The sequence below is a fragment of the Apteryx mantelli genome, chromosome 5 (assembly GCF_036417845.1).
Source record: "Apteryx mantelli isolate bAptMan1 chromosome 5, bAptMan1.hap1, whole genome shotgun sequence".
Lineage (NCBI taxonomy): Eukaryota > Metazoa > Chordata > Aves > Apterygiformes > Apterygidae > Apteryx > Apteryx mantelli.
The window spans coordinates 36805445-36823264 of NC_089982.1; the positions used below are offsets into that span (position 1 = coordinate 36805445).

Here is a 17820-nt window from a genome sequence, read left to right on the forward strand (position 1 = left end):
CTACAAGGCACCAAGACGAAATAACGTATCCACTGACTAATTTCATTTGAATCTAGTGACAGTGTTGAAACTTCACTATGATGGCCGAGTCCTTTGTAAGAAGTGGAGCTTGGAACATAATCAATATGAATTTCGGATGAGTTTGCAAAATCAAAGACCCCAAACCCAACATTAATTACTGCTGTTCCTATTAGCCAGTTCCCTGCAACAAGAACAAACAAACAAAACAGTATTTTCCAGAGTTTCTTTTTGCCACCAAAGATATATGGATACCATAATGAAAGAGAAATTATATGACTGGCACATCCGAATGAACAAAATTTTTTATTCTCCAACACAATGACATAGAAAGAGTAAGCATATGCTATAAATCTTTTAAAATAGTTTTATACCTTCACTCACAGATCATTCCCTGGATCACCCACCTTGAGAGTGCTAGCATTTCATGGAAAGCACAATGTTATTTTTGTATACCATATAATTATTTTATTCATAGCATTTTATGAAGTATTAAAACTTTGAAGAATGCATCTTCGGCAATGTTATGTAGCTGCAAAAAGGATTAAGCAAGTTTGTAAGCAGCAGGAAACACTTTCACTTAAAAATAAATGATGCTATGACTTCTGTGAAATGTCAATAAGGCAGTAAAGTAGTGGTAGAATCACACATTATTTTACTTCAAAAACAGGAGACGGTTTTCAATGAGACGTAGTAATAATAGGGCCAACTGACTCCATTTGTTACTAAAGTAGCATTATTCAAATTACATCTGAAGTTGTAACTTTTTAAAAGCTAAAATCAGCACAATCTGATTAATTTGTCCGTGTAGAGCCATAACAGTACTAGCAATACTAGTACTGTGTCTTATTAGAAATTATGTAAAATATTAAAACAGTTAACTACCCAGATCCTGCATAGATGCAGTGAGAAACTTCTAGGGAGAAGAAATGTGGATTTGGGCTTGCATAAATCAAGGCTTAGCTTACTCTCAATGGTTTACATTTTTTACTCAGACCATTTGCAACAATTCCCAGAATGTCCATGTAGCTGTCATGTTCAAATGGCCTTTAAGAAAAGGTCATAATCTACGATACAGTATCAAATAAGGGATTTTGACTTTTGAAATTTGATTTATTTTTGCAATAACAGCTACAATTTATAATTTATATCTACAATACAAAATTTTGAAGAGTAAATAAATCTATTTCTTCTTAGCTATATATATACATATATATATGTAGTTGTATATGTATTTATGTATGTGTATGTATGTATGTATGTATGTAGCAGCATTTTAAATCTGAAAATGTTTTGAGGCAACTCAGTGAACGGTCCCTAATCTCTTAATAAATAATCATTAAAAGCTTTTGCTTTTGTTTCATATAATGTTTGGCAAAACACACTCAAACCCAGGAAGTATGGCAGACGGTTCAGAAGGAAAGAAAACTCCCCAACAAATTGGAAGCATAAGGGTAGACGTATGACTGTTAGGTACTTCTCAGCTGACCAATTCCACTAAACGCTCATGTTAGAGACAGTTTGCTCTATTGAACTTTCCTCACCTAAACACGGGACGGGCACTTTTGAAGATACTTAAAAACATTGCGTAGACAATCCACAAATTTGCACAGTTTTAGGGAAAAAATCTAACAGTAACCATAACAGTCTTCTTATCCTGTAAAAATTTATTTTTTGACCCAATTCTTTCCCCCCATTGTCCCCAAACCATAAAACAAGAGGTAGCTTTATGCATTTAAAGCTTTTGTTAGTTTGTTTTCTTTTAATTGAGATGCCTATGTTAGCAAGATTCTGCAGTTCTGGTTTTATTACTTTGTTTTGCTTTCAGAAACTGCATTTAGCGCACAGTCTGTGCTGCTCAGATCAGCAAGGAATTAATCTAATTGTATTCTACACATGTTAATGAAAAATTACAGTTTAAAAACTTTAGAAATCGGAGTAGTTTTAAATATACAACATTGTATTGAAAGTAAATAATGTAAGATGTTTGAGTGTGAAGGACCTGTAAGAATCCATTTGCCATGCAAATGAATTACTAGGAGGCGCAGATAAACAAAATTCTTATAGTATACTTACTGTTTTACAGCAACTAAATTCCTATAGGCTTTTCCTACTTTAGGCCGTAAGTAACTATAATACACACAATGCGTACACACACAATGTGTTACTCGTAAAACAAAAACCAGAAATTGAGCATATATATTGATCACAGTCCACAGAAAATTAAATTTCTGTAAATAGTGTTGTTGTATTTTTTAATTTGGACTTGATTTCAAATATAATGGAATAAGTCTATAGGTGGTCAGGTCAGCATTTCATAAATTTATATAAATATAAATTTATATAAATAATATCAGTTGTTTACTGAATTATTTTTATTCTAAAGAAATACTTCAATGTAAAAAAGGAATAAAAGAAATCTGAATAGTATCTTTAAAGAAATGAGGAATTAGGAAATTAGTATTGAATAAATACTGTAAAACATAAGTCCTGTGAAAAGTCAGACTGACTCCTTTGATAAGAATGTCAAGCATTTAGGGGTTTCCAAGCCTCTGATTTGCCAAATAATGGCGTCAACTTAAAAGCTGGTCATAGAGCAGAACAGATTTCTTTAAAAGCTTTTAAACTGTTATTGCTTCAGAAGATTGTCATGGTTTTCAATAATGCAAAGAGAATATTTTATTTTGTTGCTGGTTTAAGGGGCACCACTTCAAACTTTTCTAAATTGTTTTAGGGGAACGGGCTTGCAGACCTTTTGAAAAGCTGGGGAAGTGACTTCAAAGGGAAGCGAGTCTTTGTCCATTAAGCAGGTTTACGACCACTGATGCAAACCCTAACTAAGGACTGAAAAGAATACTCAGTGCATCTTTATGGAGATCCTTAAGGAAGATGAACAAATCAAATGAGATTAAAGATAGTTCAAATCCTAGCTCTAATAACCAGGACACAACAGTTTTACAGATGTGCTTTTCTCAGCACATATACATGTGCACGTATACAATAATATCCTTAATCTATACCATTGCTGGATTGCTACTTGAAGTTGAATGCTGTAAGAACCTTAATGCCACATTCACATTGCAACATAAGTAGCCAATGATTTATGCAAGTCATAGGAAGTATATGCAAAGTTATTTCCCAGTAATGGACAGAATACTTTACCTTTACAGTAACCATTCAAATTATTTCAAAAGAGCTCTCCTACATCACAATAAATAATTCCTGCAAAGCTGTTTTCCCATAGAAAATAGCATAAAATATCACTCTTCTCTAAGTGACTAAAGTACATTTTAAATCATAAAACTCAAGCTTCAGAAGATAAAAGAAGAGCACATGATATCATGTCAGCTTGTGGCGATATTTCAGTGAAAAAACATTAGGCATTTGGAAACTACATTTAAAAAGGAACAGTGGGATTACAGGAAAGTCAAAACTTTCTTCTAGTTTAATGACATCCAGAAGATGATCCACCTTACTGGATAACAAGAAATTCTTTAGTATTGTTGGGTTTATCTCCTCTGTTTTTTTGGCTTTGGCGATGTTAAAAAATAAAACAGAATCAAAAAATTTTAAATCCATCAGTAAATTCCTAAAAAGACCATTTTCTTTATTAATTACTACTAATAATACACTCATTACTTTATCAATTACTAAGCCATAATTACTTTATTAATTACTAATCAGCTCTAAGAGCTGAGCCAAATACAGGAACTCTTCTAAAGAAAGTGTCCCTGTAATAAGAAATCAAGCTAGAGACAGAGTGAAAAACTTATTTCAGAATGAAATATGGGATACTCTTCCTACTATTTCTTCATGAGATAATATTATGCAACACATAAAAAGGAGCATAGTCAAATTTTTTATGTTTTAATGTTTTATGCTGAGAAGACAGTTAATTATGATAAGTCACAGACAGCCAAATAGTAATTTTTAAATTATTATTCTGTGATTGTCGAGGCTGTAGGGCACTTTTAAATGGCAAATTAATTATGTGATTTTATGTCAATATGAAATTCTAATTAAATGAAGCATCAGTTAACCCAACTATCTTTTTACCTACTTCTTGCTAAAATAAATGATTGAGTACTTTCTCAAAGGATATATAAACCAAACAAAATGATGTGTGTAAGAAAAGTCTTCTAAAAATCATTTTACAAATTTCTCAGGTTTTGAAGTTTCTTTGGTATGATAAAAATTGAGGAAAATAATAATAGATTTTAAATAGATTTGAGAAGCAGAAATGTACTTACAGAATATATGACATATGGACACAGGTACTCTTTCAGCAAAACACAAGTAAATCAAGAAAACTATCTAATTTACTGCTAGGCTTCCCTGTTGATTATATAGCAAGTTTCACAGTTTAATTACTTCAAAGTCGTTACTGTCAAATATTATATAAACTCTCTATATTAACATTATTTATATATTACACAGAGTAGACATTTAATAAACAGCAGCACTGGTTGAAACCCATTTCACTGCTACAGAAAGGGTTGCTCTTTGATGGATGTGAAATCTTACTGAAGTGATACTATACAATACTACTGAAGGATTCCTAAAACTTTAGTTTGAATAATCTTTCCTTTGCAGCGTGCATTTTTATATAATTAAGTGAACATTTCATATTACGTAGGAACTTTTTTGTTGTCCTAATCGTCATGTGACACCCCATCAGCATTTCCTCTAATCCCGTCAATCTTTTCGCAAACTACTTCCCATCTGTTCAAACTTTTAAAAACAAAAAGTGCAATCTTACGCTTAGATGCGCACTTTGTTTATGCAAAGAAACCCTTTACATTGCTATACATTTTCTGCAAAGGGAACAACATCTTTGAATAAAATATCATTCTATCCCCAAACAAAATCTAAAAACATAACTACAGAAGGTGCTACAGTGCTATCAGATTTGTTTAGCAAAGAGACAAATATTAAATTTATCTTGTAGAATTCATTCTAGGGAATATAACACGGGAAAGGTTTGCTGTACTCCTCCCCACAGACGCACTGTGCAAAAAGTGACTCACATTTATTCAGTACTAATATGAGAACGGACTATTTTTCGTACATATTTTCTCAAGAGGACAGGTTGACTGTGTTTCCAAAACAAGCGCAATAAGAAAAGCCAGAGATTTAGCAGGCCTGCGTGAGTGGAATATTACCATTCAGATTTCAAACAGTCAGTAATCCCCCGGCTCTGAATTCCCACACCACGTTCAATGTGGAGGTCTCCGGGCCCAGCTCACCCTGACTCAGGCTTCATCTGCCGCGAGCCCTGGAAGTCATTCTGAGGGCCCCTCCCACGAATACCGATCTTTTTGAAGCCCCTTGAAAGTATCTGCAGGTGAATATTCAGGGTCAATGTACACTAGTATTTTAATATTTGCACCATCCAGACTTCATAAACTGCGATCAGCTTTGAAGTTTTAAAACACAGTCATTTTTGTTTGAGAATCTTCTAAAAAAAGTTTATGGAGGGGCTTTTGTTTTATTTGTGTTTTAAAAAAATATCAGTCTTTCTTCATATCTATCCCTTGTGGTTTATAGTTATAACTACTCCATTCCTGGCAAATCCAAGAAAAACAACTAAAAGCCCAACAGAAAAAAAAAAAAAGGCAATTATTTCAGTCAGAAATAGCACCTACTGCAGAACTGCAGTAAGATATAACACATCTCTATAACAATTTGCTGAACCTGACTTTAATTTGGAACTGATATACTATCTTATACCTTGAGCAAAGAGGAATCTGACATGAGAAGTTTCATATGAGAATTTAGCTCAATTTAGCAGTTTCTGATTTTTTCCCCATTAAAATAATTTATGTCTGTTGAAAATAACAAAAATGAATTGCTTCAGAATAATACTGTCCTATAACAGCATGTAGTGAGAATCTGTGCTTTAGCTATTTGTTTGCTTTTGTAAAATTAATTTCAAATCAATGCATCCTTTGTGTAGTTTATTAGATAGATGTTTTCCACCTTTTTTAACAGTGTACCTAAGAGTACACTAGGAATACTTCTGATTACATAACATATTCTTGCACTCAGTGGAGTAGTGCTTACCTCTGTCATGTTAGCCTTAATAGAGATTAATTCCAAAAACTCTTACAAGTTAATTTCCTACCTGAGTCAGAACTATCGTCCTGACCAAACAATTTTTACAACATTAAAGTTGGTCATGAAGATCCTCAGATTATCAATTCTAGACTATAAATTATTAGTTTTATATATATATATATATATATATAAGAATATAAATTATATTCTTCTGCATTATTCTACTCTGTCCTATGTGGTATAGCCTTAGAATTGAAAGGTAGAGTCATTTTTCCCAGGAACCAAACAAGGTAAATAAATGTGATATATTAGTACATCATTCCACCACTATGCATATGGTGCACATTAAGGTTGTATTCATTTACCATATGAATATAATTCCTTTTACCACGTCAACTATTAGTTACAAGCTGTAAATATAGCATTGTTTTTCCTGGAACTTGAAGGTCTGCATTACATCATGAAGCACTAAATATCCTTATCCTTCTGGAGAATTTCACGTATATAGTTTTTAGTGACACCTGAAGTTGCATACTGCCAACAAACCAGCATCAAAACTCTTTCTCTGTGTTTCCAGGCTCAAAATACACACTGCCTTCATTTGTGTCTGTATAGTGCCTCAAAACTTGCTACTACAATAAAATTGCAATTACTTCCTCTGATTCACAATTCTTGAAACACACTCTCCCTCAGCCAGTTGAAAATAAGGATACTACAGATGCTGTGCATAACCCTGGAGGACATACTTTTAGCACAAAAAAACCAATATTTGTATTACACAAAACTTACAAGCTCATCAACAGCAAATCACCATGACTATTAAAATGTTTTCCGAACCATCAGCCACTGCAATTCCAGGTTCTTCTGAATGAAGTCTGTGTCCTCGTATCTATCTATAAGATGACTTTCTTGGCATTATATAAATATGGAATTATATTGCTTTTACAGCATCACTGGAGATTTCCAGATATACCAGAATTCATCAACCTGTTAGATCTCATCTTTTTTCAGTTCAAATATTTGGAAGCTTGGACCATCATTCATATGAGATTTACTGAGTACTTGGAGGAATGAGGCCTCAATCTCTTTGAGGTATCAATGTGTTACAGTTTAAAAAAAGGAACAAGAGTGGCTTTTATAGTGCCCGACTGAAGGCTCTTTTCCAGATTTGTGCAGACATTTGCAGCGCTTGCTGCCTCAGCACCACACCAGGAACGCCAGGCTCAGCTGTGGGGGCGGCAGGGCCTGTGTCTGCTAAGCTTTCAGGAGGCTCCAGTGGCCAGCACAGCAGAATGGACCCAATGGTTGGCAGAAGAATATTTAGTGGTTGTTACCCTTTCAAAACATGTTACAGCCATTTTTGTATGCCTTGTGGGTCTTCTCTATGAAATAAATTTTACTAAATTTGATTTACAGGAATAGAAGAATGTCATATTGAACTTTGTAAAGTTCTAGGGAAGAAAAGTATTCCATTTCTTTTCACAATCACACTTAACAAAACACTCCTGACATATTTGTTTCAGTTCGTATATCAATCTTAAATTCATTTTGTATTTTCTCATTACAATGTTAATAAAAAGGAGAAAAATTATACTACAAATGAAATCCAAATGTTTTTTGCACCAACTATGTCAAAATACATATATTTTAAATATTTTACTAAGCTGTGTTTTGGAGAGGATGTCTCAACACCGGCTTTCAACTCAATGCCAGCAGATGGTGCTACAGGATTCTTGTTTTGCATACGCTGCTGTGCTACTCCCTCCAGCCATTTTTGAGAAACAAAGAATATTTGTTATGTCTGCAGTTAAGCAGTGTTAATATTGAATTATTTACTAGCTTTTTTGGAAAAAGGACATGCACAATAACATCATGCACGGGGATCAAAAAATAAATGTGCTGTTGAACACAGAAAATGAGCACATGCAGACTGGTTTTGAACTCTCAGCTCAGTACTATCGTAGAGCAACTCTCTTAACAGACTGACTACAGTGAATGGCATCTATAGACTTTTTAGCTGCTGTGATTTCAAACATTTTAATATTTGGAGGCTCTGAAAATTTTTAGTTATTATGGGAAACCACCATGCGATAGAAATTAACAGTAATAGCAGAATTGCCATTAATAATTAATATGATTACTGATTTATGGGCAACCTGATACTATACTACCTGGCATGATAAACACAAAGGCAAATATTGACAGATATAATTTTTAGAACTATTTCCCAACTAAACTTTTTTAAGAAGAAAAGCTTCTGTGTACACCACCTCCTAAAATATATTTGTTTTTAGGAAATAACAGTTAAAATCCTAAATAATTATTTATGCTATAAACATTCTTTGAAAATGTGGAATGCTATCTTCTGTATAACATGGGTTTTGACACTGGAAACAAAGGTCCAGATCATGCAGAAAGTTGGGAATCAATATGTAGGTAATTCAAGATGAGGATAAAGACGGGAGAAGCAGGTAAGGAGATTTTTTTGCTACCGATTTAACATCAGAAATATTACCTGCCTGAAATCAGTGAGATTATTCACTGTGTACAAAGGCAAGCACGTTCGTAAATCTTCACGGAATTCAGGTTTACAGGATTAATGTGTCTGAGTACAAAGAAATTATTACCCAAGATATTTCTTTTTAATCAACCAAAGCAAAGATGCTCATCAGGTCATATTTTCAGAGTTTAAACTACCTGCACTATCCACTTAAAAGAACTAATTATCAACCAATCATTTATAAACAGTTTAAATTTTCAAACTGAAAAATGTATGTAGCAGCTGATGAGATATGGGATTTTTTGTTTGTTTTGCTCTAACTAATATAATTTAAATTAAGGAATTCTCTAGTCTCAAGACCATAGCTTTACTTTTATAATCATATTAATTGAAAAATAGACTTTCAGATAGTTAAGTACTTATTGGGGAATTGTAGCCATAAAAAAACAAAATACGGCTTCTTTTTAAAGTAGCTCAGATAGTAGCTAGGCTGTTCTTTGGCAAGACAGGAAACTCTGGAGATTAAGCATGCAATCCTTTCAGAGATATTATATTTTATAATTTTAAAAGATTATGTATTTTATAAGCTTAAATCTGAAGACGATATTGTACATGGTAGCAATGGTAAAACTGTTCACCGAATCTTCTCAGTTACATCAAGTCATTCATTTTAGGTATTAAATCACTTGCTTACATTCAAACATGTACCCTGTTACACAACTACACTAGTAAAAACTGCCTTTAATTTCTCTACACACTTCAGAAAACCTGAATACAGCACCCTCAAAAAATACAAAGCTATGCAATGAAGTCACCATGATCCTCATGATGTGACTATGATACATACTGAGAGTAACATTTTCTCGGTTTATGTGCTAACATAAAAAAGGTAATATAATTTGTTTTATTCACATATGTGTGGAAGATCAATGCAATAAATCAGAAGAGACCATATTAGCATTAGTGGTAGTAATAAGGTAATGCACAGACTCTATATATTTCATTAGTACTGGATACTTTTATTGGCTAAGCCTTAATTTCATTGAGGAAAACATATTTCTAAGTTAGATTTCTTGATTTTTCAAAATATGAAAACTGAAAAAAAATTGTGAGCAAATCTGTAGGACTTCTGAAAGCAACAGAACAGTCTCTTCATATTCGTTGAATATAGGGCAAAAATAATATAACAGTACTTCGTCTTGTCCTCAACTTACGGAAATGCCTGCCATCTTATAAGCACAAGCAATACTAAAATGATTGAATTCACCACTGTACTCCTGTCCTCCAAGAAAATACATGCCAGACAAGATAACTGTAATGAAAAAACAACAACTTTGTAGCCACAGACTGAAATTCATTAAGCGAATTGGCCCCTACATGGTAGGCAGAGGGGAGAAATCCTGAAGAGGAAGGATTGGATGAAAAGGGAAATTGCATCTACAAAGACATTTGTTGGTAAAGGAATCCAACAGGAAAGTTTGTCTAGCAAGTCCTTGGTGGCAATTTTTAACATATAAGAAGCTACTAGAGATGACCTTCTAGATATGATCATAACCAACATAGCAAAACAGAACGAGAACATGATGGTGAAAGGGAATTTACATGAAAGTGGAGAAGATACGAGACAGATGCTTTGTAAGGGAAGGAACAAGAACAACAGTCTGTTTTTTTGTTTTGTTTTGTTTTTTAGGTATTTTGGGAAGATAGGTTTCAATAGATACAGAATATTTTTCTGTAAAATCTCATAGGAAACAAGTCCATAGAAAAACAAAGAAAAAAGTAATAAGGATAGAAGCACAAACTGCCCTAATGCCGAGGAAGGGTAAGAAACCAGCTGGCATGACAACGCTCTCCAGTGACTGTAAACACAGGACAAAAATCAGACAGAAAGCTCAAAATAGGTGAGATTTTTCTGGGCCAGTGTAAGAGACAGGGCATGAGCAAGCAGGCACAAAAACAGGACAGCCAAGCATAGACGAGACATAACTAGCAATGACATCAAGCCATTCGACAACACACACACTCATACGTAAGAGGATGATCAGGAGTTGGTCCGTTATTCAAGTAAGCAGCAAGCAAAGCAACAGATGATGCCAGACATTTCAAAGTATTTCAATAAAATTCTTCAATAAAAAGGCCAGCTGCAGTCAGGCAACAAACATAAGTAAGAGCAGCAATAGATGAATGTCGTCCTAGACAAAACTAGAGAGACAAGAAATTAGAGAACACCTAAATGAGCTACATATTTGGAACTCAGCCAGCCTGATAATACTGATCTGATGGTACTTTGAAAATGAAACTAAATAATCCCAGAGCTGTAACTGTTATTTTATAGAGACTGGGTGAGGTTCTACAAGACTAAAAAAAGCATTGTACTGTTTATCTTCAAGAAGTAGGAGAAGGAAGAACTGAAATTAGAGCATAATCAGCTTAATTCCAACAAACAGAAACATACTGGCAGAACAACAGTTTCATGTGCATACAACTTGCTAGAAGAAAACAAGAAGATGAGTAACAGCTGATTTGGATTTGACATGCATAAATCATGTCAAAGCAATCTTATTTCCTGCAAGGCAGAGTAACAGGACTTGTGTTCAGGGAGACATCATATATTTTGACTTTAGTAAGGACTCTGGCACTGTTTCACATGGGCAAATGCACAAAGAAAACATGGAAACACATGTTTAGAAGATGCTACTATAGGTCAGAAGAAAAAAACAGCTGGAAAGCTATATTCAGTAGGCTGTTTTCAGCTATTCATTGTCAAAATGGATAAATGCATGAATGGGCCTTCCTGGGACATGTGCTGTCTCATATTTTTTTAATGATCAATTTGATAGAATAAGACTGCAAATTACATTTGTGGATATGAGTTGCTATTGGAGGACAGGATGACAATTCAAAATGAGTTTGACAAACTGGAGAAGCAATCTAAAAGGATGCGATCCAGTAAGTTTAAAGACAAGGTTCCTTAGACAACACAGAGGATGAGAAACAACTGACTAGACAGTAATTCTTCAAAAAAGACTGAAAAGACTGAAACTTATAATGGCTTATACACTTAAAGAATTAACACTGTCACGCTGCTTTTAAATAAGCAGGTATCCCATGTGAGAACAGAAGTATGGCTCTGTAAACGAGGTTCTTTTCTGCCTATTACTGGAACGGCCTGAACTGCGATGCTGCGTCCACTTTGAGGAAGACAGACAATCAGAGAGGAGAGCAACAATAAAATTGGAGGTCCAGAAAAACAAGATTTATGGCAAAAGACTGAAATAATTGTATTATTAAGTCTGGGGGAAAAAAAGATTTGCCAGTCATGATAGTCTGAATAGGTGGAAGTTCTCGCAAAAAGTAAAGACAAAATCTGTTCTCTATATGAAGAAGAATAAATATGTAAGAAGTGATAGAATTAAACTGCAGCAAAAAAGAAATAAGTTAGACACTAGGAAAAGATTTCTAATGATAAGGCTTATGAGTCCCAATAGCATATTTGCCTAAGTTTTTAAGGATAGGCTGGACAAACATCAGTCAAAAATGGTTTTGGTGTGGTTAAGTCTTTTGGGGAAAAAGAGAATAGATTAGGTGATCTGCCAATGTTCCCGCCAGCCCTATTTTCTATGTTTCTGTCATTACAAAGTAAAATGCAATCCCTCAGCCTAGGAAATGTCCAAACACTAAAGAGTTGCCACTTCAGGTTCAAAGTGAGAGCAGGAACTGAAAGGTATGCACACCATTTGTATGCAAATACAGCCTCTCATCCCTTTTTTCAGGCCCCCATGTGCATCCCTCTCCCCCCCCTTGCCTCCCCGCTGCCCCCATTGCCTTGCGCTGGACAAGGGCAAAAGGCTGCACATTTCTGCAAGCACATGGCCTTCTCCAAATAACCTCGACACAGCACCACTCCATCCGCACCCGGTGCACCTCTGGAAGCACTGTATCATGGCCCCAAGCAGTACTTTGCTATTAGATTGGAGTCTTTAAATATGCAAAAGCCAACCTTGTGATACAGGTCACACGTGGCACTTCAAGCGGTACGAAGGGGAGCCACATCCACTGCCTCCCACCTCCCCCACTGCCAGAACAAGCTGCTTGCCAAGGAGAGGAAAATAAAAACCCTCAACACTATCCAAAGCGACTTTTCATGCCATACACCTCCACAGTAAATTACGCTAATTAATGTGAACTCACCATGGCTCAGGGCTTTTCTTTGCCGCTATTTCAGACCCTTGGCTCTGTTCTTAATTATTTCTAGGCTTGGTCAGAAATTTTCCACAGAAACATTTCTGCATCACAAAATGTCTGTTCACCAAAGTAAAGCACTGCTATGTTCTATATTTTCAAAAACAATTAATTTAGGAAGAAAAAAACCCTACATTTGATCAAAGAGCATGGTGAAATATTTTTTGAATTTCAGGTTTTAATTTGAGAAGAAAGAAAAAAGGACTTAACGTAAATTTAATCAAGCTGTTTTGTAAAGAATAAAAATAGTTTCCAGCAGATGTGTCTCATGTAGGAATTTCATATCTTTGAGATTTAAAATCATCAAATTTGGTTTAAATTGACCAATGTATTCAAGAGTTATTAGAGACAAAGTAAACAGACTGCAAAAGTATCATTTCTTTAAGAAATCAGCTTAAAAGTTAAAAATTAGAAAGTTTAAATAATGACTATTTTAGTAACATATTTCTTCTGTTAAACAAAAAATGTAAAGAATTTTTCCTCCAGTTGGCCAGAGAATTGTCCCTGATAAAAAATATCAAACAAAACACTTATTTATCAAGTATGCCATAGCCCACCTGGCTTGTCAACGTGAGTTAAGTACCATTATAAAACATGAATACATGCAGCCAGAGATCAAGAGCTCAGTGCTTCCTAAAGTAATGAAACCAGATTATGGAACTTAAATAAAATGTAACTGGTGGGGTAGTGGGGGCCCAATGGGATAATATTTAGGGTAGCTTGGTCACAGTGGTCTGCTGACTGGTATACGTCACAGGCATCAGGTACTATGAAAGAAGGAAAGAAATGCTCCTGTTTTAGATTACTTCTGTTGAAACTTCTCTAGTATTATGATTTTTCTACAGTGCCATAGGATGTCTGTTGCTATGAAATCATATTTAAGATGGAAATTAGAGGAAATTAATTAAAGAAAAAACTTAGGAAATTAATATCAACCCTAGAGTATCTAAAATTCCAATGAATAATGTTTATTAAAAGCATGTATAAACTGTACTTTGAGGTTACAAACCATAACCTTTAAACACAAAGGGATAAAATTATACAAGTTAAATATCTAACATCCCACAAATTGATGGAAGTTACAGTTGCAGCAACAGGGCTCAAAACCCCCAAACATATTGCAATAACAGGGCTCAAAATCCAACAAACCTGCTGGTGCTTTCCATTTCTGACAAAATCAGAACTAAGCAGAAACAGCTCTTTTTATTTGCCTTTTCAAAAAAAAAAAAAAAAGTGATTGAACAGAGATGCCTACAGAAAGCTATTTCTGGGAAAAATTAAAATCCCAGATTACCATCTCTTTGAAGCAGAAACTGTCTTTTTACTATACACATGTATAGGCCTATGTACAGTACCATGAGATTCCAATTCATCACAAAGGCTTCCAAGGATGGCTAGATCACGAAAAAAAATCTAAATAATGACAAATAGTAAAAAAAAAAAAGAGCCATAGTGCTTCCCTATAAGCACAAATTCTATTAGCATTGCAAACAAAGAGAACAGTAGTTAAAATAAGCCAGTATTAACTTTGAAAAATGCAAAGTTTTAATATGTTAGGAATTTGCTTTCAAGAAGATGGACACTGGTTTATAACAAAATCCATAGACTTATTCTAGCCATTACAGGTACAAAATCTCAGCATGGGATGGGCTGCAGTCATAAAGGAGCCCACAGCCTCAAGGTCTTGCTCATCATGCAGGCAAGGCTGGCAAATATTCATCAGGAAGAACTTCTCAGGACAGACCTAGAGATCTGCAAAGATGGGCTGCACTTGCAGGCCATGAAACCAATGTAAGGAGGCACCTATGAATGTTGGCTGCTTCGTAGCAGTAAAATATGTAGTTTTTTTTCCTCAGAAGGGCAGTTTTGCTCTTCAGAATTTACAAGCTGGGCCTGACTGATCTGTCTTGCTCCTCTCACAGGCTTTTTGGAGTTTCTACGTTTACAAGCTCTGCAGAAACAGCAGAGTTTGCATTTTCTTTAAACTGATAGAGTGCAAAATATGTATAAAGTATCCGCAAAGATTTTGTCCCTCAAACAAAGCCATCTCTTTTAAAGATGCTCATAAAACTACGCGAGCCATCCCTTTCCTTGAATCAGACTGTTCAGATGCTGATATTTTGCTCACATCACCTGCCTGAAGATTCTGCAGCCCTGTGAGTTGAACCTAAGTATCGTTGAACAGTTTTGCAACGCACAGCCAACATCAATGAATTTTTAAGTTCAATTCAGATATTCATTCTAATATGCACTCTGTTATGCTTCTTTAAGAGTCCTAGAGAAGCAATTTTAGTTGATTCACCTTTTTTTCAAATCACTACAACTGAGTAACATGCTGAGAATGAAATACACACTTTTACCAAACTGATTAATTTGAAAGCTGTTAGATATTGTTTAAATTATATGAAATTGTAAGCCTGTTCTAATGGCAGCGTATGCCAAATGGAACAACACTTCCTATTTTCCAAACGTCCATTTTGTCTTTTGCAGGCGGCAGGTAAGTTTTTAGAAGTATTTTATACATGGTCAGAGAAGACCTTGAGTGAATGGCAGAAAACCTAACACCCTTCTGAAGACAGACAGAATATACTGCTTCTCACTCCTCTTCAGGGCATTTTCATTTTGGCGGATGCAGGAGAAGAGGACCACTATCTGGCTATGATGCGCCCTTCTATTCACCTGTTTAAGCTCTCACCAGCTTTATCAAAAGCTTCTTAATCTTGTGAGCTGTCTCACCCTGGTTTTTGGTGAAGCTGCATGTCTGCCCTCTTCCTTGTTTTGGGGATCAGGAATTAATTTTTTTGTGTGGAGTGAAACTGGAATGATTTCAAGAGCACTTTCTGCTTTTCCTATTATATAATACAGACTTAGCTGGGTTGAACAGACATAGCGCTTCACTGTTTTTCTCAGGGAGTCATGATTTAAAGGGAGAATTTCCATGAGTAAAAGATTTGGGATTCACTGGAGAACGATGTAAGATAAGAGAGATGAGGACTGTGATGTAAATTTGGGTGTGGAGGGGTTAAAATTGAATTAGGCTGAAGCAGGGCTACTCTGAGTTATTAGTCTGGTTATACAGTTTGAGCCCTGTTGCTTGCACTGGAATCAATTAAAATGCCTAGTACGTGAGAGCAAGGATTAGGCACGTAGCACCCTACCAAAGTGTTAAATTAATAAAGTTGTAGCTTGCTTCTTTAATCCATCCCATGTGTCTGTCCTTCTTTCACCTAAATGTCCTGCTCAAGTCATTACACATCTCATTACGATGACCTTAGTCTACATTAAAATGCAGTACCTGAGTAACTATTGATAGGTAGGATACCGCCATGAGTGAAGTGTCAGAAGCTATACACATAAGATTATAGTGGCATAGGATACAGCCTGCTTTAAGTGATGCACAGGAATTCTCTCACTTCCTGATCCACTCCCCCCTCAACTGAATAAGACTGACAAGAAAAAATGTATTTGCAATGTTCAGGATCTTATAACTTTATAAATGAGGAGTTCTACTTGTGGTGCAGAACAAGCACTGTTTACACTCCTTTAAACTAGAACTGCAAGTAACTACAGAAAAGAAATGTTGTACTTTGATATTAATGTTATCTAAAATTTTGTCATGCAAGATGCAAGCCATTTTAGAAAACTTCCTTATAAAACAGGTTTTGCTTACCACTTGTATTATCACCAATGATATTGGTTTTGCCATTCCAATACCAGAGAAGCAACGTTGCATCACGTGATCCTGAGAGAATGTAACAATTTCCTCCAATATAGGATTCAGAGCGAGCAAGACAGGTTACAACATCCCAGTGCCCAAATACTACTTGCATCAGTTTACCTAAAACACATAAAATTGATTATGCTTTAACAGTACTGCTTTTATTCTTTGTAAGGCACATTAAATACATCTTAAGGTATTTTAGATACATTTTCTTTAAAAAAGAAAGTTCAAAGAACTACAGTTGAATATCTAAGGAACTACAGAAGAGTACTCATTTTTTTTCGTGATTTTGTGGAAACTTTTTTGAAAGTTCAATAGTCCATAGAGAAGTAAACATTACACTTTAATTCATAGTCCAACCATGCCAGAAGAATTTCCTTTTATTCTATATATTTACATTCATTTTACAGTCAGGAAACATGATGGGATTTGCTTTTATGGCAGTTTACTGATGAAAGGAACAGTAAAAATGCAAGTCTGATGATGGTGTGGAAAATGGAATCAAAAGAGGCACCAGAATAGTTAGGACACGAATAGCATGAGATGTATGATAGTATGAGAGAAGCCTAGAAACTATAACATGTCCAGCTGTCTCAGCATCTCCTTAAACAGAGAAAATGCACAGATTCAGCTAAAAAATTACACTTGAGCCTAAGTTTATCTATCAGCATTAATGCACTTCCCAATTATTTCAACCAGCATCCTTCTTTTTTAAGAATTTCTGTAATGCCCCCAAAAGCTCAGAATACAGATCTGGCAGAAGAAATTCTTATCTGTTGCATACAGGACAAACACTTGGACCCTTGATAGACACACAAATGTTAAAATGAAAGGAAAGCCCAAAAAATTCAACTTTGGCTAGGTGGTTAAAAATGTGCCATTCAAGAGTTTATATAAACATGAATATGGCTAGTACCCTTTAACCTTAACTAAACACAACAATGTTTTCAGAAAAATGTGAATTTGGATACTTGTGCAGATTGGGTTTGCACATGGGACAGCGATCACGTGTAAGGTCAACTGTAGTAGCTCTCTGCTAGACCACCCTGCAGAGGGACAAGGAGCAGGTGGGGAAGCTCCTTCTTCGGCAATGTGGCTGCAGGCAACAGAGGTTACCCACCAGAGGCTGGCTCCCACCCACAGCAAGCACAACCAGGGGCCCTGCCACTTCCTGACTCTGCCAACAGCATACTGACTTCTATGAAATGAGAGTATAAGCACTGAAACGTGTCTCCCTAGATACACTGAAGACTAGCAACTGTAGACCTTGTAGAGCCAGGAC

General features: G+C 35.3%; 1 protein-coding gene across 1 annotated transcript in view; it reads right to left on the bottom strand.

Moving 5' to 3' along the window:
- LRBA (LPS responsive beige-like anchor protein) overlaps positions 1-17820 on the bottom strand; it is a 376211-nt gene that overhangs the window by 13760 nt on the left and 344631 nt on the right. Inside the window, exon 49 of the mRNA XM_013951635.2 lies at positions 16488-16655. Coding sequence (XP_013807089.2) covers positions 16488-16655 — 168 coding nt within the window. The remainder of the gene's footprint in view (positions 1-16487; positions 16656-17820) is intronic.